At 41.4% G+C, this 22,558-nt stretch overlaps 1 protein-coding gene across 10 annotated transcripts in view; it reads left to right on the top strand.

The window, feature by feature from the left end:
• The first annotated feature begins 7,582 nt into the window (after positions 1-7,582).
• Positions 7,583-22,558, top strand: part of acaca (acetyl-CoA carboxylase alpha) — a 55,622-nt gene continuing 40,646 nt past the window's right edge. For all 10 annotated transcript variants that reach the window (XM_036143337.1, XM_021317590.2, XM_036143338.1 and 7 more), the window contains exons 1-18: positions 7,583-7,599; positions 9,151-9,409; positions 10,624-10,756; positions 12,644-12,782; positions 13,180-13,289; positions 13,384-13,465; positions 13,553-13,651; positions 14,616-14,722; positions 14,821-14,931; positions 15,025-15,234; positions 15,345-15,515; positions 17,335-17,496; positions 17,617-17,780; positions 18,406-18,556; positions 18,965-19,068; positions 19,169-19,396; positions 19,557-19,707; positions 19,788-19,922. In XM_036143337.1, the coding sequence (XP_035999230.1) occupies positions 7,596-7,599; positions 9,151-9,409; positions 10,624-10,756; positions 12,644-12,782; positions 13,180-13,289; positions 13,384-13,465; positions 13,553-13,651; positions 14,616-14,722; positions 14,821-14,931; positions 15,025-15,234; positions 15,345-15,515; positions 17,335-17,496; positions 17,617-17,780; positions 18,406-18,556; positions 18,965-19,068; positions 19,169-19,396; positions 19,557-19,707; positions 19,788-19,922 (2,520 nt within the window). In that variant the 5' untranslated portion in view covers positions 7,583-7,595. The remainder of the gene's footprint in view (positions 7,600-9,150; positions 9,410-10,623; positions 10,757-12,643; positions 12,783-13,179; positions 13,290-13,383; positions 13,466-13,552; positions 13,652-14,615; positions 14,723-14,820; positions 14,932-15,024; positions 15,235-15,344; positions 15,516-17,334; positions 17,497-17,616; positions 17,781-18,405; positions 18,557-18,964; positions 19,069-19,168; positions 19,397-19,556; positions 19,708-19,787; positions 19,923-22,558) is intronic.

Below are 22,558 nucleotides of genomic sequence, written 5' to 3'. Positions count from 1 at the left end.
CAGAGTTGCATCTTCCTGCATGGACTAGACCAAATGGGACGTTTTATGGTTGGGGTGCTTAACCACAATTATAAGACAAATATTTAGAGGGCTCTGTCCAAACTGTTAAGTATGGCGGCGTTAGCAATGCACTGCAAAAACGGAACTAGAAATAAGTAAAATGTTCTTAAAATGTGTGTATTTGTCCTTGATTTGAGCAGGTAAATAAGATGATTTGCCAATGGAATAAGAATTTTGCACTTAGAATAGGAACAAGTCATCTCAATCATCTTATTTCAAGTGCAGGATGTCTAATTATTTTATTTTAAGGGGTCAAAATACTCATTCCATTGGCAGATAATCTTAATTACCAGATCAAATCAAGGATAAATACACTAACTTTAAGAACATTTTACTTATTTTTAGATCAGTTTTTGCAGTGTGTGCACATAGTCAAAGAATAATATAAATTGGAGATAACCTCAATGTTCTTTGAACTGGGATCCTGATTATTAGATTATAGGCAGGTATAATTTTTCAAGATGCTACCGTTTGTTGACAAAAAAAGTTCATAGTTGCCCTAATAAAACCTTTTACCAAACACAGATTCATACATACATACATACATACATACATACATACATACATACATACATACATACATACATACGTGTGTGTAAGTGTCTGTGCGTGTGTTTTTGTACCCCCAATACAAAACTGGTTTGGCCATTAAGACGAGGTTTGCCTGCAACTTGTTCTGAATTGATTTAGGTGCTCGAGTAAAATATCAGAATGTCAGAGGTCTTGTGCTCAGGAAAGAAAAGATAATTATAGAGCGTGAAAGCAGAACCTTGAGGGATTTTACGAGTAAATAAATAAAAAAAAATCTGAGGAAGAGACGGGAACAAGTGCAGCAGGACAGGACTTGCAGGTGAATGATCTCCATCCGTAGCCACGCAGGTAAGAAGCAATGCAGCGCATGCTTAGTAGTGCAGCAAATGGAGGGAGAGAGAACACAGGGTCAGACAGGTGACCAGGTAACAGACCTAAACCATAAACTGTCCATGCAAACATTTTTAGTTTTGGTCCGCTCCTCTCTGTGGCTGGCGTTGTTGAATTGTGTTATTATTTTTTCCAACCAAATCATAGAGCACCGTGTAAATAAATACACCTGGAATTTTGGTATGTCATAAAACACAGTCTACAAATGCAATATATTTTGTACCGAATTAGAAAAATAAAAGGACAAAAGTGAGCCTTTTTATAAACTGTTGAGCTGATGTAGAACAGAAAAAGGTTTGGATACACAGGAAAGTTAAGTAAATCACAGTAAAAGGATCACAATGTGTTTCCAAGACAGGGATGCGTACAGTGTGGACATAGGTCAGGAAGGCCGATTCCTGGCTAAAGCTTAACCTGCTTTAGCCAGGTTAACGCTAAGGCAAATCCTAACCCTGACCGTTCACAGCAGTTTCCGTGACTGTTCGGGGAAAGCTGTCCACAGTGAAATAAATTTAACATCAACATAGTCTTAGGAGGATATTTACCAAGAAAGGAAATCCAGCTCCAGAATCAAAACCTTCAAGCGTGATTCAGAGTTGCATCTTACCGCATAGACAAGACAACAAAATGAGACATTTTATGGTTGCACATTTTGTTCTTAACCAAAATTACAAGACAAATATTTAGAGGGTTCTGTCCAAACTGTTAAGCATGGCGGTGTTAGCCAAGTGCTGTGGGTCCGTTTTGCTGCCACAGGCGCTGATGCATTGCACATAGTCAAAGAATAATCAAAATTGAGGATAACCTCAGTGTTGTTTGAACTAGGACCCTGATTATTAGATTATAGGCAGGTACAATTCTTCAGGATGCTACGGTTTGTGTGACAAACATTTAATATTTGCATTAATAAAACCTTTCACCATACACAGATTAATACATACATACATACATACATACATACATACATACATACATACATACATACATACAGTTCGTGTGTGTGTTGGTCCCCCCCCAACACAAAAATGGGCCATTATCACCAACTGTCCACCAATGTCTTCATGTCAGTATTTATGTCAGTATTTCTTTCAAAACACTTGCTGTATTTAGACAATTTTAAGAAATTACTTCAAAGAACATTTTAATGCACCAAAGTCTGCATTTGAGTAAAATTCATTGGATAGATGTGGTTCTCTTTACTAAGAGAACCACTGTAAAAAGTCTGGGTATTAAAAGACGGCTCACTTGCGTGGTCCCTAACATTTTCAAAAGTAAGATTCTATCTAGCCTGTAATAATTTTGCCCAGTTTAAAAATAAATGATAAATAGGTTTCTATCTGCACCAGCCACCTGTGCTGGTGGGCCAAATCTTTCTTGAAATGCAGTTGGAGGGCCACGCAAAATCAGTGAAGGGGCCACAAATGGCACCCGGGCCACACGTTGGACACCCCTCTTTTAAAGTAATCAGCTCAAACTTAATTTTCTCTGGTCAGATCAGATTCTAAACAAAACCACTTTGTCTATTACAATTTTTTTGAGCCCTCACCATTTTTATCAGTCATAAATTTGTGCCCTATTAATGTTACGGACTGGAAGTCTTTCTTTTTTTTGTTTATTTTTTTAAGCATGTACTTATTTATGCTGTATATATTTATTCAGAGTTTACATATTGTATTTATAACCCCCCCCCCCCCCTTTTTTTTTTTGCTTGTTTGGTCACCTTTGCCCTATAAATTATTCAGGGACACAGATGTGGGTAGATGATGGTTAACGCTTCCCGTGTCATTTTTCAGTGTTTTTTTTTTTATATTAAAATACATTGATTTGATTCTAATTTGACTGCATTGATCTGTAAATCCTCACAGCAACATGTTTTATCAGGCAACAGGCACCATAGCTGCAAGCCAGAGCCTATTACCCTCAGTGGACCAGTAGGCTGTCAGTTTTTGTTACTGTTAGATATCTGCGCCTCCTATACAGCCGTTCAGAAAAGTTTTAGAGGAAGGGTTAGAGGCTAAATGTTTTTTTTTGATTCACACATGCCAGCTCGCATTGCAGCATATTTGGAAACATCCACTAACTCCGTTCCTTAGTTGTTCTACACTACGTGGTGGACGAGCCATTAGGACCGTTTTACTTGGACTCACCAAAGTGGGAGTTTTCACACGTCCCAGTAGAGACCATCCCGTCCCAGGGCGGCCGCCGCTGTAATGAGGCAGTCAACGTTAATCACTTCCCCGTTAGGTGGTTTGAGCGTTGAGGTGCTTAAAGACGCGTTTGCTTGTTGGTGTTTGAAGAACTCACAACGAATAAATTGAAGATGTAAAAACGCACGTGGCGAGTCGGAGGGGCCACGAGGACATGGCAAGCGGGAAAAGCGGCCATGGACCCATCCCTTGCAGGAGGTGAAAAGAGGCAGAATGTGACACGGTTTTACTGGGTCTCTGATACTGACAGATACTGACACAAGCTAAATTATTCATTCCTCTTGTATAAGTGGCACCAGGCTTGCACCCAGCAGCTTTTCCCTCCCCAGATGGAATCCGAACAGGATAAAGCCAGACAACGGCAGGGTGGAGGAATGCATTTCCAGTGAAGACAGTTTATTGTTAAAAGCATGTTATTTTATTAACTTAATCTGATAGATTTTTTTTTGGTAACATTTTTACCTTCATAGCTAACATCAAACATTTGATTGTACTTTTATAATCGTATTAATAGGCCTATATTAAAAATACGATGGAGGAAATTCCACTTTTTTAATCTTTTTGGGGGGTCTGACAGTTTCGCCCTTGTTTTGTGAGAAATACAAAATTTATTTCTGCCGTTTAAAATGTGAGACATACAAAATTAATTTCTGCCGTTTAAAATGTGTTACATATAAAGTTGCATGGTGAGAATTAAAATATTTTAATTTAAGGAACGTTAGAGCATGGGATGAGAGGTTCTCAGTTACAAACAGAAAACAGAGGCTGTGTCAAAAACAGCACCCCACTTCCCTCACTTTTACTATTGGGGGGAAAAACAAAAATGTCTTGGAGACCCCATGACAGGTAAGTTGTCTTACATGAGGATCTTGAAACGCATTATGTGTCAAGAGATGTCTGGCCAAAACCACATGGTGGATCGAAAAATTCTGTCAGAGTGATATAAAAACAGAAAAGTTGTCAACCAATGCAGCTTGAATAATCTAGATGGCAGAAATACTATTTCCATGCAGTGAAGAGATACATAAAACAAAAACGCGGAGGATATAAAAGACGTCCCTTGTTAAAATACCAAAATTATGATGCCAAAAATGAGCATGAGATAAATACTTTCAGAATTGTTTTCGACCCTTAACATACCTTTGTGTAATTCAACTGACAAAGAAATCTTTTTAATGAAAAATATTTAAAAAAGAAGCTGCTATAACTTGCTTGTGTAAGTGTGCGACCTCTTAAACTAATACCACAGTGATTCTGAGAAACTTTATATAAAGTCTTGTTCACCTAGTAGGATGTTTGCTCATTTGCCTCTTTTAGTTAGAGTTCAAAAGAGTTCAGAGGATCAAAAACATTCCATTTTGCAAAAGGCATCACTTAGGAGAATAGAACAAAGATATAATCCACCACATGTCATAAAAACACCATTTGTACAGTTGTCAGTAATTGAAGAAAGCGTGGATCAGCAGCAATATCACTAAACTAAAATATTACTATTACTATTACTAAAAACAAACCTTTCTCCATAACTGGCAAAAATGGCAGATGGAAAACTCTTGGGGAAGTTCTCAAGAGCCTGACAGTAACACTGAAGGATCTGCAGGCAATGCTGACTAGTGCGTGACGACATCCTATGCTATCTATACCAGCGGTGTCAAACTTCATTCCTCAAAAGCAGCCGGTGTTCTGCAACTTTTAGATGTATCTCTGCTTCAACACATCTGACTCCTATGTCAGCTCATTAGCAGAGCTATGAAGAGCCTAACATTTTGCTAGTGAGGTAGTTTAGTCATTTGATCCAGGTGTGTAGGGCAAGGAACACGTGTAAAAGTTGCAGGAAACCAGCCCTTAAGGATTTGAGTTTTTTCATCCATAGCCTCCTACTCCTACTGTAGGAGCCTCATAACTGCACCATTTCTGATGCAACAGAAAGCATGGCAGTTTCAGCTACTGACAGCTATATTTTGCTTCTTTGGAGAAGCCATTCACAACGACTGCACGGTTATGCGTTTTGTGTATGACCTACAAAAACATTTGCAGCATAGGAAACAAATGCGTTTCGAAAAACAAAATCAAGTTTGGACCCGTCAGTGCGCAAACAGGTTCTCCAGTGGCTCCATTCGGCGTTGACAATGTAAAATCAAGCTTACCGACTCTAGTGCCATCTAGTGGTCAATTGCTGCAATAGCAAACGTCTGATTTGGTGTATTGGGAATTTATTTTGCAGTGCGTATATTAGGTTATCATCAGCACAAAAAAGAAAACATGAGCACACCCAGTTACACACAAATCGCATATAAATTCTACAGTACCATTTTTAAACAATAGCAATTCCTTTGGAAAATGAATCAGATTTGCTTAATGTATTAAGAGATTAATGATATACGGGTCGATTGAGGAGGAAAAATTGTTAAGAACGGACTAAAATGGAGTAGATTTCTAACAAAATATGTGTTTGGCCCACAAGACTTAAATTCAAAATTAAATTCACAAGCTCGTGTGAACAGTGGTCGAAGAGGACGCATTTGTCTCCCCCAAGACTGAAACAAACAAGATAGCACAACAACACCGGCACTCAACGCACGTGCACTCCGCAGTTGACAGCCCAACTCTTCCGGGTACATCCCCCTCGTGCACCAGCCCTAACCCCGCCTACAGAAGGAAATCGGAATTTGATTGGTCTGCCTAGGAAGCGTTCCTAGATATAGTTGTAACAGATATGAACTACAATAAACTCGAATGGCTATTAGGCTGGTATAGTTACAACGTTTAAATTGCATAGCACTGTTTCACATTAATAAAAAAAAATTAAGGAGCCGAAATGACAAATTTCCCAAAAATACATCACTTATTTCTGCCAACACATTGTTTTGATTTAGTTTACAAGAGAACACCCATCAATCAACAAGAACACTTCAGTTTATGATGTAAATGTGCCACATTTTACTAAAGAGGCTTATTTAGATCAACAGTCGGCAGGTTTAAGATTAAAACGGGAAATGCTGACAGATTTACACAATTCAATCAAAATGCTTACTAGTCTACATTGGATCACACAGTTAATTACTAATGGCAACTTTTACTGATTAGAGCACTGTAAGATGCAATGTTTGGATACAGCATCCCAAGTATGAGCTGCCCTAAGAAAAACCGCCTCGTCCTGCATGAATCTAGTGTCCTCTGGTTGCAGCTTTTGTGAACAGGTTTGGTTTAGTTTGATGAAATTATTCAGGAGGGACAGGGGCTAGAAGCAAAAATCTATACACTAGTGAAATATCACAGAATTTATTCTTGTCTTCCCGACAAAAATATTATTTACAGTTAAGCTAGCAGATAAGATGACTGACCTTTTGTCCAATATTGTTAAAAATGTTTTTTCATGACCTTTCTGATTTTTCATTTAAAGTATCTTCATTTATGTTTCTGTAATGAGAGTAATGAGATACAATTAATATATACACCTGTTTTTGTAATTTGATTTAAGGTTGATTTTTAAGATTTGCCCTTTAGTTTGCAAAAATATCTGTATTTTTATTTCTGCTTTTTTATGTGTTGCTACCACACACAAAAAACTCCATTATAAAATAAATAAAGCTTAAACAATCAAACCTTGGACCTTAGCAGGTCCATATCCCCTGATTCGTTGCATCAGAAACCGTCTTTTGGGAGCAACGTGTTCTACTTTATCTAGTTCTACAGCGGAAGAAGCTGTCAGAGGTCGTTGTCCCGGAGTAACCGGCACGCGCGTCGTCACATCACCCCACTCTCTGCTGTTGAGGCAGAGCTGTCGGAGCAGCGTGACCTCATCATGATGTGATTTCTTTCCCGTTTCGTTGAAAGAAAAAAAAAAAAAAAAAACATGCAAAGGAAAGACATGTCCGAAAGACACCGTTAATTTCTCGACTCCATTCAGCCAACTTTTCCAGGATTACGTGTCGGTTTATCTCCAGCGGTAGGTTTCGTGGCGAACCAGATAGATATTATCCCAGATTATGTTCCAACTGCGAGCCTACGCACGACGGGGGGGGGGGGTTGGGTTTCCGCCTACACTGCAGTACTGTACGGGACCCGAGTTCAGACAGGACCACCGTGTTTATAATAGCGCATTATAACGGCATTAGCTGCATTAGCCATGTTAGCATCTCCGCCTCAGCTTACTTGTCTTTTACCGGCTGTAACAGCACGGGCAAGCTAGCTTTGACAGGTAACGTCATCTCGGTGTGGCTTTAGTGAAGAGTCTGATTTAGTTGTGCATTTTTTATTTTTTTTTAATTTAAATGTGGGAATTGGGCTCACTAGCAAGATGAACACTGCCGCTGCTATCCTTTAGCGATGTTGCCCTGGCTCACCTTTACCGTGTGTCTGGCTGCCGTGCTCGGCTTGTTTTTCTGGTCCCGCGAGCAGTTGTGGATGGGTAAGGTGTGCCTTAAGAGACTTTCCTTCCCCCTTTTAAACGAACAGGAGGGGTCCGGGTAGCAGCCAGCTAGTCAGTCAGGGAAGTGATTGATTTACACTGAGCGGCAACGTGTGTGGTAGTTTCTGAGCTGAAAAGGATGAGTTTAGCATTATAACTATCTACAAGTGTCGTTTTTCGGTAAGATATTCTGTACTCTGATGTGGTTACAACATGTTTTATGCTTCATGTATTGGATTAACGTGTTTTTTTTTTCCCCTTCTGGCCCATTAGTTTTGCATGAAGAAGCTAAAGTGTGTTTCATACTAATCTGTACAGGTTTGATGTTTAAGTTTTTAATTATGAAAATCGTTTATTTTGTTTTTTGATAGTTTTTGAAAGTTGGCGAGGCACGCTCCGAAAATTCTTGATCCACTTGTTGATTTAATACGTTTTTCAAGTTTTTTTTTGTTACTATTTCACCTCTTAATGCGTTGGGTTGAAATATATTGAATTCAATTGAATTGGGATGGCTAAATTGTGTGATATAGTAAATTGTAGTTTAGAAGTGTATTTATTTAGCTCTAATTGTTGATTGATTGATTTATTTGTTTTACAGGGTTCCTGCGGATCCTTAAAAAGTCTTAAAAAGGCATTGAATTCTGTAATATAAAACTAAGGCCTTAATTGGCATTAAAATGTCTTAAAAAATTCTTAGGTCTTAAAATTGTTACCAGGTCATAAATAGGATTTTATTTTTGTAATCCTTACCACACAGTCAAATAATTGATACAATTATATATTTTTTAAATTTACCTAATGGCTCAATGTAACCATTATTGGTTACGTCCCGATAGCGGAACCAATAAAAACTGTTACGGCCGGACCATAGCTGCGAAAAATAGTTGGCACTGATTTATAGTTTGTTTTAGTAGGGAACAAAACAAAGTTTTGTGAATTCAGTTCAGTAGTTGTTAAAAATGTATCTGTAATTTGTGTGTTTTTTAGCTTTCTTCCTATATGGAATGTTTTTCAAAATCTCTAACATGTCTACTGAGCCAGAAAGTAATGGTTTATGTTAAAATAAACATTTGGGTAAAGTTGTCGCAACCAGGTTTATCTTGTTTATCGTGAAGTTGGTCTTAACTTTTTTATTTCAAGTGGCATTAAAAAGTCTTAAAAAGTCTTGAATTTAACTTGCCTTGTGCTGTAGGAACCCTGTTTTTAGTTTGAATCATGTCCTCTAATGTAGCTGGGTTCCACTGTTGGATGTATAGCAGTGAATAGTTTTATACACACACACACACACACACACACACACACACACACACACACACACACACACACACCTGGTTTGGCATGTAAAGGTAGCTTTCGCCAAGCCAATTTATCATCTGGGTCGCTGTCTGGACCCAAGTGTTGCAATATCAATAAAACCTTTTAAGTTTGTGCAACCCGCTTTTGCAATTCAACAAACAGCCCCGTGCTCCAGCTTGATGTGGTGTGATGCGTTATGAACTCTGGCCTCCCCCTTTTTTTATAACCGCTGCCTCTGCTTTTCCCGGGCTTCAGTATTCGCAGCCTGCTCGCGCCGGCCAGCCATGGCACAGCAGGACGGCGCCGCCAAGCAGAGCCCGGCCGCCGGGGCCCTGCACTCCCACTTCCTGGTGGGCTCCATCTCGGAGGAGAACTCGGAGGACGAGATCCCGGGGAGGTCGGACGGGCCGCTGGACGACAAGGAGATCCGGTCGCTGTCGCCGTCCTCCGGTAGCTCCGACAGCACCAGTGAGATGGGCTTTGACCACATCGATGGCCCCATTCACAACTTAAGGTCAGAATGCCAATCTGGGTTTATTGGTGATGGTTTTGTGCGGGACAAGCGGATGTGTGGTGCGGCGTGAGTTGGAGCATGGCTGTACTTTTCCGTTTTTTTTTTTTTTTTTTTTTTGCACCAGGCCCTTTTTACAGCACGTGTGTGGAAAAATGCAGCCTCTCCACTTGGACTCCGCTTTTAATGGTTTCTTTGTGCGCCGAGTCCGACCACGCTGAGACTAATGAATGTTGGTTTGGAAAAGCTGGGGAAATATTCACACAGAAATCTGTTCCTGAACCCTCAGAAGGAGATGCTCAGCACTGACGGACCTGTGTCTAAATTTCCCCGGCGGTCTTTAAGCTCCCTGACTTTCCTTTGGCTTCATGTAACCCCAAATGTTAGAATAACCGCAGCTGGGAGGCAAAAGAAAGCTTTCCCGTTTTCAGTGTTTTTTTCCGCAACGATCTTCTCAAACACCATCAGAGCTCGCGGCCTGCAGGCCTCGGAACGGTTGTAGTTTCTGTAAGTGGAAACGCTTGAAAAGCGGCCGTTTTGCGTCTCAAAAGGGGCACGCTGTTAAATTAGCTGAAACCGATTCGCCGCCGTTCCAGCGTGCGCTGCCGTGATGCAACCGTTCAGGATCAGGCCAGAGAAAGCCGACCGGCCAAACAAGCTCGGTCCTGCCACGCCCGCCAGCTGATAGCATTGCTCCCTCCCATCGGTTCTCCCCACGGCCCTCACAGCTCTTATCGTGGCTGATAATTGGGCCCGTGTTGTTGCGTCTGCGTTTTAGTGCCCGTGCAGACGAAAAATATTTAAAAAACCCTTCTTTTCCAAATCACGCCTTCCCTGGTGCAGTACTTCCCTCCTCCCAGTGGCTGTAACGTTCTTCCAGGTGGTTTTCCGTGTCTGCGCCTTCCTATGCCTGCTGGGCACTTGTGTAACTCCCCTGAAAGCAATTATGTGTGAGATACAGTAGTCAAGGAATTTGCAAGTGCAACTCTCATCTTATCATAGAGGTGATATGAAAGTTTCTTTATGTTCTGGGCTTTAAGCTGAGTTATCTTTTTGTACCCAGCGCCGCTGTGAACCACATTGAGGATTTTCCTGTGTTAGTGTATGAGCCGCCTGACAGCAATTCTTCTTTCCAAAACCAAACCTTTAACAAAGGTCTGTTTCATTTCCTGTGTGTTTTTTTTAATTTTTATTATTATTTATTTTTTATTGAACAGACCAAGCATGTCGGGGCTACACTTGGTGAAACAAGGCAGAGATCGCCGGCGAATAGATCTGCAGCGGGACTTCACTGTCGCTTCACCTGCTGAGTTTGTCACTCGCTTCGGTGGTAACAAGGTCATTGAAAAGGTAATCCATGTTAGTCGGTGGCCTCCTCAAAAGATGCTCACAAAGCCTCTTCAGCAAAAATGTCTGTCATACTAGAAGTTGAGCGCTCGTTGTTATAATTCTAAGATGCAAAGCACCAAGAGGAGAAAGTACATCTAGTGGCTACTCATATAATCATTATTACTATTGATATTATCTTCATTATAATAATCTATTATTATTTAGTGTTCTTGCTCACTGAAACCTTTGACCTTACACATTTGCTACAATCACAAATCTTAATTTTACTTTACATACCAACACGAAGAAACCCCAAACAGTGACACAGGAGAAAAGATGACACATGCTTTCCGATCATTTCTTGGGAAATGAGAAATCCTTTGGTTCCTGACTTAAAAACATGAAATATTATATCCTACCAAATATTGCATCTAAGCAGTCTTTTGCAATATTCACACACTGACATTGCAATGACTGTTACAATTTGAGATATTGTGCGGTTCTATAAAAAAAAAAAAAAAAAGCCCGTTCGGCCTGATATTGGGCCGAGCAGACAGGTGCACATTTTTAGCCATCTTTAAAAGTAGGTCAGAAAATGTCACTTTAAAAAAAAAAATCTTTCTAAGGAGAATGCTTTAATGTTTCTATAACAAGTCAGGCAATTTTATTTCCCCACAAACATTTGGTTTTATAGAGCTTTAAACAAACAAGGTGCCGTGTAACTGTTTATGAAACATGTATGCAGATACATATAGCTCCTAATCTTTGCAAATTTCTCCCGCGCTGTTTTTTTGTTTCTTTGAGCGTCTATCATCATGGCGTCGTATAGCGGTCAAAGGGCGAGCCCAGACAGACAGAACCATCGTCGGGCTGTAACGTCAAGCTAACAACAGCTAGCGTTAGCTTATGTTGTCCGGGAAGTTTACGGCTTCACTGGTGCAGATTCAAGAGCTTTACTGACCTTTTTCTGTTGCTCTCAAACATCCGTGTCAGTATTGCTGGTTTAGCGTGTAGCGCCGTTCAGCGTTTAATTTCTCCTGTCCGTCTGTCTGGGAATGTTCCTCTGAACAACGCTTTTGCGTTTAGCTATTCTAAAAAGACGGTCGCATGTTTTCCTCTGGCATTTCTATTCATGTTAGCAGACTAAAACTTCCAGCAGCAGCTCTTTCTTCGGATTGGGTGTGCGGCTGTAGGGACGAGAGATATCTGCACTGCTGCCAGAGGAAACGCTACGATTTGTGCAGATGTGAACGTGTCAGTGGGGAAAACCCCGTCTAAAGGGAGGCCACACGGCTAATGAGTCATTAATTAGACCGTTACGCTCGTTTCTAATTATTTCTAATTTCATTTTCATTTTGACGGCCGACAGTGTAACGGGCTGTTACGCAGAAACGGGATGGCGACAACCCTGGTTTGGCAATGTTAGGCAAGGCAAATCGGACATAGTGATATATTGCCTTACCCTCACACAGATACTCTAAGTTTGCATTAGCACTTTATAGCTGTGGAGCTCTACTTGATTTAAATGTAATTTCAGGCAAAAATTGCTCCTAAACCCTTCTGTGCTTAAGGGTTGTTAGCTGATTTTAACTCCATGAGCACTCATAATGGGAAGCTTATATATAAAAACAACATATAATGTAAGTAACGTCTAGTTCTCTTTGGGTGTTATTTTTAATTGGTCCAAAACATGTTAAGAGTCCCTTTGACATTAAAAGCCAGCCTCTCACAGCGTTGAACCTTTTTTCTGTACAAAATGTCCTGCTTTGCTATGAGGTTACGGTCAAGCATCTAAGCTCACCTTTATTTAGCCGTTTCATGAATGCGCTTAAACATATATTGTCATTCCATCACCTTTTTAGTGAGATAATAGTTATCAAATACTTTTTTTTTTTTTTGCTCCTTCAGGTGCTGATTGCCAACAACGGCATCGCCGCAGTCAAATGCATGCGCTCCATCCGCCGCTGGGCCTACGAGATGTTCCGCAACGAGAGGGCGATCCGTTTTGTTGTCATGGTGACCCCAGAAGACCTGAAAGCCAATGCAGGTCAGCGTTCTCGTAGTTCTACTTTCTTTTTTTTTTTTCTTTTTTTTTGGCAACGTGGTTCAGACCGGTCTACTGTTTTCTCACATGGATCTAGCAAAGATTTCAGGCCCTTCAGTTCTAGGTCGTAGCCTTGAGTGACTAAGAAGTTAATAAACGGGAGCCTGAAGCACTGATTCTGCTGATGCCTATCCCACAAAATGATTCAGTAAAAACCAGATCTGCATGTTCCGAGAGCAAATGCAAGTCATCGTGGGTCGTAATCTTTGGATCTGGTCTCGACGGTTTACCTGTTGCAGTGGAATGAAGGCAGTAAACTACCAGGAAGAAGGCCGCATCAGACTCGTTTGACCTGAACTTTTTAGTTATTTCACTTATCGGGTGTTTTTGTATTTCCCAGAATACATCAAAATGGCCGACCATTACGTGCCCGTGCCCGGAGGAACTAACAACAACAACTATGCGAATGTTGAGCTCATTCTTGACATTGCAAAGCGCATACCTGTTCAGGTAGAGTGAGCGCGCTGATTTTTCTGTCAGCCCACTGCTGGTTTTCTGTCAGCTGTTTATCCATTGTTGAGGTCTTTTCACGTCCACGTTGCAGGCTGTGTGGGCAGGATGGGGTCATGCCTCGGAGAATCCAAAACTCCCAGAGCTCCTTCACAAGCATGGCATTGCTTTCATGGGTAAAACGTTTCGTCATTTTGTTGACCCGTTATCTGTTTTTTTTATTTTAGCTCAGATTTTCTTAATTTATGTGTATTGTTCTTTAGGTCCTCCAAGTCAGGCTATGTGGGCCCTTGGAGACAAGATTGCCTCTTCCATTGTAGCTCAGACGGCTGGTATTCCAACTCTACCTTGGAGCGGATCGGGTAACTAAAATATTTATTGTTATACTACCGGGATTTTTCATTAATATTCAACAACACTTAATTGTTGTTTTTTTTCCCTCGTTATTAAACAAAAGGTTTTGCCTTTGGTTGTAGCTCCTGAATGTCCTTGTAAATTAGAAATGCACCGATAAGAGATTCTCATGGCCGTTTCTGGTCACGGATTTATTTTGAAACACAGGTCAATTTTAGCTCTTTTTTTAAACGCTATCAAAAGCAAAAAAAAAACAAAAAAAAAACTTATTTTCTGATTTCCAGATAAATTTACACAATCTTAACAATTGAGTTGTGCATCCCTTCATTACTGGCATGTTCATTCTTTAATGTTAAGGCACTGAGGTGTTTATAAATAAAACCCACCTTGCATCATGTCTCCTTTACCGCTTTACAAGGCAGATTATAGCTCAATTATTCGTATTCTTTTTTGCACACTGGTGATGTAACGTATACCATTATTAGAGCAAGCCGAACCTTACCTCAAATTTAGGAGATCTGCAAAGAACGGTCAACATTTCCAAATAAAGTCCCAGCTTTTGAAAGAATTGAATTGTTCGTAGATAAATCAGAGTAACTTAGCTTTAAAGCATTCAGCCTTGTGTTGCCTGTTGACATGTAACCCTCAATTGTTGCAGTCTGAATGAGCAACCTAAATCCTATTGTAGAAAATATTGTACAAATATTTTCCTTTTTGGAAGCTTCTTACATCTTTTATCAGGCTTCTTACATTAAAATATATCCTTATCGAGTTTTCTTCACTGGGTAGAAACCTCCACTCTGAAAAGTGTCGTTTTCCTAGTAGCGGATAAACGGGAAAAAAGATCCAATTTTGTCTTTCCAAACCAGCAGAATCAAGCATAATGTCGGGTTATCAGCCTGTTTCTCTGTGCGCCTTGATGTTGTTTTCACTTAACACGTGGACCAGCTCAGTTTGCCCTTATGTTTTAAGGCTTGACGGTGGAATGGTCCGAAAGCAATCAGAAGAAGAAAATCATCAACGTGCCCAATGAGTTGTATGAGCGCGGCTGCATCCAGGATGTAGAGGAGGGCCTCAAAGTAAGCCTGCCTCCACCACCATGCCGCCGTCATTTTTGTCTGCGCACGAAGAGTTCGTCCTCAAACGGTTTCTCCAAACTCCCGTGTTCTATTTCCAGGCTGCAGAAACGATTGGTTACCCAATAATGGTGAAGGCCTCAGAGGGCGGCGGAGGAAAGGGGATCCGTAAAGTCAACTGCGCCGACGACTTCCCTAACCTCTTCAGACAGGTTAACAGCTCATTTACGGGCCTTAATTTAAGTAGGCGGGTCTTTTGTTGCCCAAACTGACCACGGGATCTCGCTCTGCCTCTGTCGGTGCAGGTCCAGGCGGAGGTTCCGGGATCACCCATCTTTGTCATGCAGCTGGCCAAGCATGCCCGTCACTTGGAGGTGCAGATTCTGGCGGATCAGTACGGAAACGCCCTCTCCCTGTTTGGCAGGGACTGCTCCGTGCAGCGGCGTCACCAGAAAATCATAGAGGAGGCGCCGGCCACCATAGCCACCTCGGATGTGTTTGAGGACATGGAAAAGGTACAGTTGACTTTGCGTGGCTCGTGATTACTTTCCATCACATTAAAGCATTTATTTAACGGACGCTATCATGTTTTGCTTTGCTTTCTTTCTTTTTCTTTTTTTTTCAGTGCGCCGTGAAGCTGGCTAAGATGGTCGGTTACGTCAGCGCAGGTACTGTGGAGTACCTCTACAGTCAGGATGGCAGTTTTTACTTCCTGGAGCTCAACCCCCGTCTGCAGGTGGAACACCCCTGTACTGAAATGGTGGCTGACGTCAACCTGCCTGCTGCTCAGATGCAGGTCAGTCTATCTGGCAACTGAAGTCATCCTCAGAATCCTACAGAGAAAGCTTGATTGTCCTGCCACAGAAAGTCTGCATGCCCCCCCCCCTGCTGTCACAGCTCTGATGGGGCCCCCTGTTTCCTTGGACACCATCTGCAAAAGAAGCAGAGGCCGTGTGGTGGATCCAGGGGTTGTAGCAGCATTAGGTCACAGGTCTGCTCTGTAGTGTTTGGGATCGTGCATAAATAGGTCAGAGGCAGCCAAGCTGAAAGGCTGGGGAAGCTTTCTAGTCAAGCTGATTGGGTGTCGGCGTGGGAGGCACAGTGAGCACACTCGCTGTCCCGCTGGGAAAATCTTATTGGCCATTGTGTTTTTAAAATTGTAAATCTGATCTTCATGCGCATGCCAGGGGAACACATTCAGGATACTGTGCGATGCAAACTATAGACCGGTTCACGCGTGACGTCACGAGCTACATCCGGGTCCCGCGGGTAGGCAAAAACAGTACTGTTCTCGTCTACTACCATGACAAAACGGGTGAATTAGAGCGTGCTTTTAGTCCATTTATTTTTGGAATCTAAACAATGCCTACCACTTGTTGTGCTCCCGGTTGCACACAGAGGCCTTCCAAATCGTCGGATGTACGTTTCTTTCGCTTACCGAAGGACGCAGAAAGAAATGGATATTTTCAATGAAAAGTATGCAGGCAGACAATCCCAATCGACTGTGGGAGCCATCATACCACGACAGAATTTGCAGTCTACACTTCATCTCTGGTAAATACAACTTAATTTTGCACTGGTCATTGTTCTACTTAAATAATCATATAAATAAAAAATTAGGATATATATATACTTAAGTCAAGACGTAAACGTTCGTTTCGTAATAATATACATACATGTATAATGTATGCAAACCCTCTGGCATGAGTCTGTGAAAAGGACTAATAAGACAAAAACCAAAATAATCCTTTGTGTCCAGTGGTTTCATGGCTTTCATGCTCTCTCGTGTGTACTGGCTGGCGTGTTTATAAGGCAGCTGTATGTCGCGGTACAGAACATTTGGCCAGCATTTCACAGACTCGCTCCATCTCTTCAGGCTTTTGCTGTATGGATCTGGCAATCTGATACCATCAACCATCAAGCTGGTGAAGATTCTCAGTCATCCAGGTCATGGTCATTCCAAAAACAGGTAAAAAACAGGTAAAAAACAACAAGTCCAGTTGCTTTGTTTTTTACCTGTTTTTGGAATCATTAACCATCAACTTACTCTTAAAACGATCTTGTGATACGTTATCTAAAGAAGAAAAATACGTGGAGAACTCGTCGTTTCCTTTGTTTTCGTCCGCCATTGCGTTCGCCTTTTGCCTACCAGTCCAGCGCGCATTCGCGAAAAACCCGGATCAAAACAATAACAATGAACTAGTCTATTCATACCGTTTAAATATTTCACATTTTCTCATATGACAGCAGAATGCAATATACTTTATTTGGATTTTATGTGATGCGACGACACAATGTAGGACAATGTCTGTCCGTGTGTTTCCGTTTGCTTGTGACGTTGCTCCTGATGCACCTCAATTTGCCCAATTATTTGGGAATAATAAAGATTATTTCTGCTCTGCTTTTATTCTAGTCTAAATCTCTCTCAATTTCAGGTCTTTTGTAGCTTCCAACAGGCTTTCCTCCAGGACTTCCCTGCATTTAACTCCATCTGTCTTCCTATTGGCTCTAACTAGCTTTCCTTGCCCTTTTACTTTTGCAAGGTTGTCAAAGTTATCCAAGTTGCATGAATTAAGCAGCCTGATTATAAAGCTTGGCTAACACTTTTTTCCCAGATCGCGATGGGTATCCCTCTTCATCGGATCAAAGACATTCGGATGCTTTACGGACTCCAGCCTTGGGGAGACACTCCGATTGACTTCGAGTCCCTGTCAAACACGCCCTCCCCACGGGGGCATGTCATCGCAGCACGCATCACCAGTGAGAACCCGGACGAGGTACCGTCGCCGTTCTGTTTGCGCCCCAAATGTCTGTGGCTTCGAGTTCCGTTTTCTTTTAGTTTGCGAGCGTTTTACCCTTTGAAGATGAACGGCGCGCGTCTCTCTGTGTAATTGCAGGGTTTCAAGCCGAGCTCCGGAACGGTGCAAGAGCTGAATTTCCGAAGCAATAAGAACGTTTGGGGTTACTTCAGCGTGGCGGCAGCAGGAGGCCTGCACGAGTTTGCCGACTCCCAGTTTGGACACTGCTTCTCTTGGGGAGAGAATCGGGAAGAAGCCATCTCGTGAGTGAACTTGAAATCATCGCTGTGTGAATACACATCATTTTTTTAGCTAGTTTTAAAACACTGCACTGTCCAAACATTTCTCCACTTCGATTTATCAAATTCTGAAGAAAATGTTTTTGGATTAACAACATGATAGTAAAAAAAAAAAAGAACATTATGTTGTATTTTGCTGGAAGGATGATCCATTATCGTCACATGTTTAGTCTAAAAATGAACCTTACTGAATATCTCTAAAATTTGCCATGAGGGACTCCTTTATAACAAAAAAGGCCCGACATGTGTCATTACAAGCCGTCCAAACAATGGCAATGATAGCGTTCACCTTTCTGCCAGAGAACTGTATATAAGGTCTGGCTGTTTATATAAAGGCTCAAAACAGCACAGCATTACAGAGCCTCTACCATATCTCTGTTTAAGGCCAAAAACACCTGGAGTCTGTTGCCAAAACTCCCTTTTTTTTTTAGTTTAATCTGAACACACAGTTCCAGTAAACGCCCCTTGGAATAATTAGCAAACTCTAAACATTTAAGGTTGCGGTTCAATTGTCAAGGAAGAACATCCCTATGATAATTCCTGATCTTGGATTTTAATTGTTTTTTTTTTTTTTTTTTTTTTCTCACAGCAACATGGTGGTTGCTCTGAAGGAGCTGTCTATCAGAGGAGATTTTAGGACAACAGTTGAATATCTGATTAAGCTGCTGGAGACTGAAAGCTTCCAGCATAACAGCATCGACACAGGCTGGCTGGATCGACTCATCTCAGAGAAGATGCAGGTATGCAGCTGTAGCTTCATAAGAAAAGTGCACTGAAATAAAATCACAGCACTGAAACGACAATCCAGGTCACTGTTGGAGTTGCTGGTAAAAGTCAGCTCTTTTTTTTATTTTATTATACTTTGTTTATTGAGCATCAGTGATTGTAATTTCAATTACAAGAGACATGATACTCGTTTTTATATTTTAACCCCGCATCCCAAAAACATTTGACACCAATCCAGCATTAGTAGATAATTGAAGGTAATACAAAAATAAACAAGAGCAGTAAATAAAAAAAAAAAAAAAATAGATATATAAATAGATATAAAAAAAAAAAAAAAAGTCAGCTCCTATTTAAATCTCAGTTTGCATATAACTCTCTGAGTAAGGTTTTCACGACTGACCAGTGAAGCTTGTCGCATGCAGGCAGAGCGTCCAGACACCATGCTTGGGATTGTGAGCGGGGCTCTGCATGTGGCAGACGTCAATCTGAGGAACAGCGTTTCCAACTTTCTGCATTCTCTGGAAAGGTAAGTAGAGATGACAGACTCAATTTCTTTTAGGAAATTAAACACTATTGTTGGGAAAAAAACAAAAACATTTTTATTTTATTTTCTACCCTTTTATCAGAGGCCAAGTGCTTCCAGCGCATACCCTACAGAACACTGTGGATGTGGAGCTGATCTATGAAGGCACCAAGTATGTCCTGAAAGTGACGCGACAGTCTCCCAACTCGTATGTGGTGATCATGAACAGCTCTTTAGCGGAGGTGGATGTTCATCGTCTCAGTGATGGAGGTCTTCTGCTGTCATATGACGGAAGCAGTTACACTACATACATGAAGGAAGAGGTAGATAGGTAAGACTGAACAGGGCTTTATAGTGTGGGCATAATGTGTTTCTGCTTCATTGATATAATCAAGTGGTCACTTGTTAATTTTTAAAAAGAAAGTACAGCATGTTATAGATTTCAAATTTCTGATATCTGGTTATGTTACCGTAACATTTTCCGTACCCAGGTACCGCATCACAATTGGGAACAAGACTTGCGTTTTTGAGAAGGAGAACGATCCCTCGCTGCTGCGATCTCCATCGGCAGGAAAACTCATTCAGTACACGGTTGAGGATGGCGGTCATGTGTTCGCTGGACAGTGCTTTGCAGAGATAGAGGTACAGTGTCTGTTCAGAGCGCCAACGAATGAAGAGAGATGGGAAATATTTCAAGGTGTAAATGTTTCTGTGAATTTAAGGTGATGAAGATGGTAATGACCCTCACCGCCGCAGAGTCGGGTTGTATTCACTATGTGAAAAGGGCTGGAGCAGCGCTGGAACCTGGCTGTGTCATCGCCAAACTCCAGCTGGATGACCCAAGCAGAGTGCAACAGGTGATGTAACTTACACATGTATTGTAGAATCAAAATGTACAATACAGGTTTTCCCCCAGAAAACTGGCTAAGCGTGGCGTTAAGTGTCGCTTAGGCGTGTTTTTGATTAAAAACTGTTAAAAGTTGAGGAATTTTAAAAATATGACTATTTATTTATGAGTGATTGTAAGAGATTATTGAAAATACTTAAACACCTACTATAGCTTCTTTGAACAACTCTTGAAATACAGTTTTAACAAACACAACAATACAATTTAAATCAATATCAGTTGTTTGCACTTAAAGCTTCAATAGGTAACCTTTTATAAAAATGTATTTGTTAGATATTTGTTAAAACTGTCATTATGTCCTGACTGTTGAATACGAGACAGGTAATCTGTGAGAAAACCAAGCTCCTCTGGCTCCTCCCAGTGGTTCTGCTGCCATTTGCAGAAAGCCACCGCTCCCAGTCAGAAACAACCAATCAGAGACAGGAGGCGTGTCCTAGTGGTGTCATTCACCCTTGTATAGGTGCTGCTCACAGCCCTCTGCTGCCCTCTTTCCAGCTCTAGACTGCCAGCTGTGCTACTGGTCAAGAAATAATCCAACGTTACAGGAAAACGGACAATTTCAAGCAAGCGGAAAAAAAAAAATTAGACCAAGCCCTTGACAAAATGGGGTAAACATCGGAGCACTACGGCAGGCTCCGCTGAGTTATACTCGCGCCATGGGCTGTTTTGCCTGTCTGTGCGGATTGGCCGCAAGCCCATAGGAGCTCTGTAGATGTTTATACTTGACGCAGCATCCACTGAAAGCACAGGGGGGCAGTACTCGACGTACCCAGTGGAAACACAGTAAACAAGAAACGGTTGATTCACACTTCCAACATGGCCGCACGCAGTATTGTAAACAATCCTGATGAATAGTTGGTGTGTTTGTGGCAGCCAGACAGACATAAACGGAGGGTTAGAGACGTAGAAGAAGATGGCATGTTCACCTGTTGCATACAGAAAGATGTGAAGATGGGAAATACAGCCTGTCTATAAACCCTATAGGGATGTTTTCTTTAAATAAAAGGTTAAAAAAAAAGCTCGTTACTAAATAAAACTGATGGCTTTACATACTGTGAGCTGTTGTTTTAGATCTGATTTACGCTGCTTTTTAAAGAACTCTTCCAGAGCCTTCTGGTCTCCATCTCAGCCACAGAGCGTTCGTTTATTTGATTGCATCGTTTACTTTTGCTTTGGCCTGCTGCCATCTTAAAGCTAGTGTGATGGTGGAGAGAGCCAATATGCGTGTTTAGTACATGTTGCCTATAAGTTGTGAAGGGAGTTTCAGTGAGGCCTCTGGTTGCGGATCCAGGCGTTTCCCGCTGGCAGCGGTTGCAACACGCCTGACAGAACATACTTAAGAACAGCTATTAAAAAAGTATGTCTAATGTTGAATGTAATGCCAACTTTTTACTGCTAAACCAACGTAACACTACTGCACGAAATATTATTTCAATAGAGTACAAAACATGCTTACCCCAGAAAGCTGCTCTGACAACGGCTCGGCTAACGTTAAGGAACGGCTTTGTGGCGGTGGACTGTCCCCTTGGAGGCAGGTAAAACGATCGAACGAGCTCATCTCCTCCTCCTCTGCTCCTCCGACTTCGGAAAAAGTGTCCATGGTCTTTTGACCCTTTCTCTGTGACATGTTGCGTTATTTAAAGAGGACTTAGCATGTAGACTGTAGAGAAAGACAGTGTGTTTTAAGGGTTCCCGTGACGAAAGAAACACCTGACCTAGGGCTGGGCAATATGGCCTAAAATCAATATCGTGATATATTCACCTCGATAACGAGACATGGACAATTTACCTTAACCTAAAATACCAACATCGGTAAATGTTCGGTTTATCGCTCAGGCCTAACCTGACCTTTGACTCCTTATGTGTTGATATATTGACTACTGAGCTTTTAATTGTACATTAAAAGCGCAATAGTCTTTTTAATTGTATACAAAGATGCTCTATATACTGAATCTTGTAAAAACGCATATTTTAAATTAATAAATGACTATTAGCCTGGCGGGCGGGGGGGGCAAGTAAAACCTGGCGGCCCACCACGCTAATATTACGTTGGGGAAACTCTGCAATACCTCTGTTTAGCTTGTCTTGATGTTGTTTCAGTCATCTATTTTATTTGAAGTGTATTAACTGTCCACATGAAAAAGTGCTAATTAATACTCTGCTGCACATCAAGGGCATTGTACAGCGGTTGTTGGGGTGCTGACACATCACTCCAGAGTCAGAACATCAGCGAGGCAGGAAATCGATGCTGCCAACACAGATGACAGCTTCATTATCTGATAGAGACGTCTCTGCCTGCTTCACTGTGTCAGCACTCAAATCTGCCAATATGGCCTTTAGAAATATAAAAGGCAGACCCGACTGTGGCCGTCGGTGGCTATGACGGTTTGCAAACAATTAACAGCGCACCATAATAATCTGTTTTTAATATTGTCCAATCAAAGCTTTTCATCTATCTGTGAGAGCCGGTCCTTTTTAAGCTCCCTTCTAGCAAAAGCTTCCTCCTGGAGTAACTATTCTACGTCCTCACTGCATAGGGTTGCGTGAAAATACCACAATATCACAGTATTTACACAAAAATATTGA

This window comes from Fundulus heteroclitus, chromosome 11 (assembly GCF_011125445.2).
Source record: "Fundulus heteroclitus isolate FHET01 chromosome 11, MU-UCD_Fhet_4.1, whole genome shotgun sequence".
Taxonomy (NCBI): domain Eukaryota; kingdom Metazoa; phylum Chordata; class Actinopteri; order Cyprinodontiformes; family Fundulidae; genus Fundulus; species Fundulus heteroclitus.
This window is presented reverse-complemented; position numbering and strand designations above follow the sequence as displayed.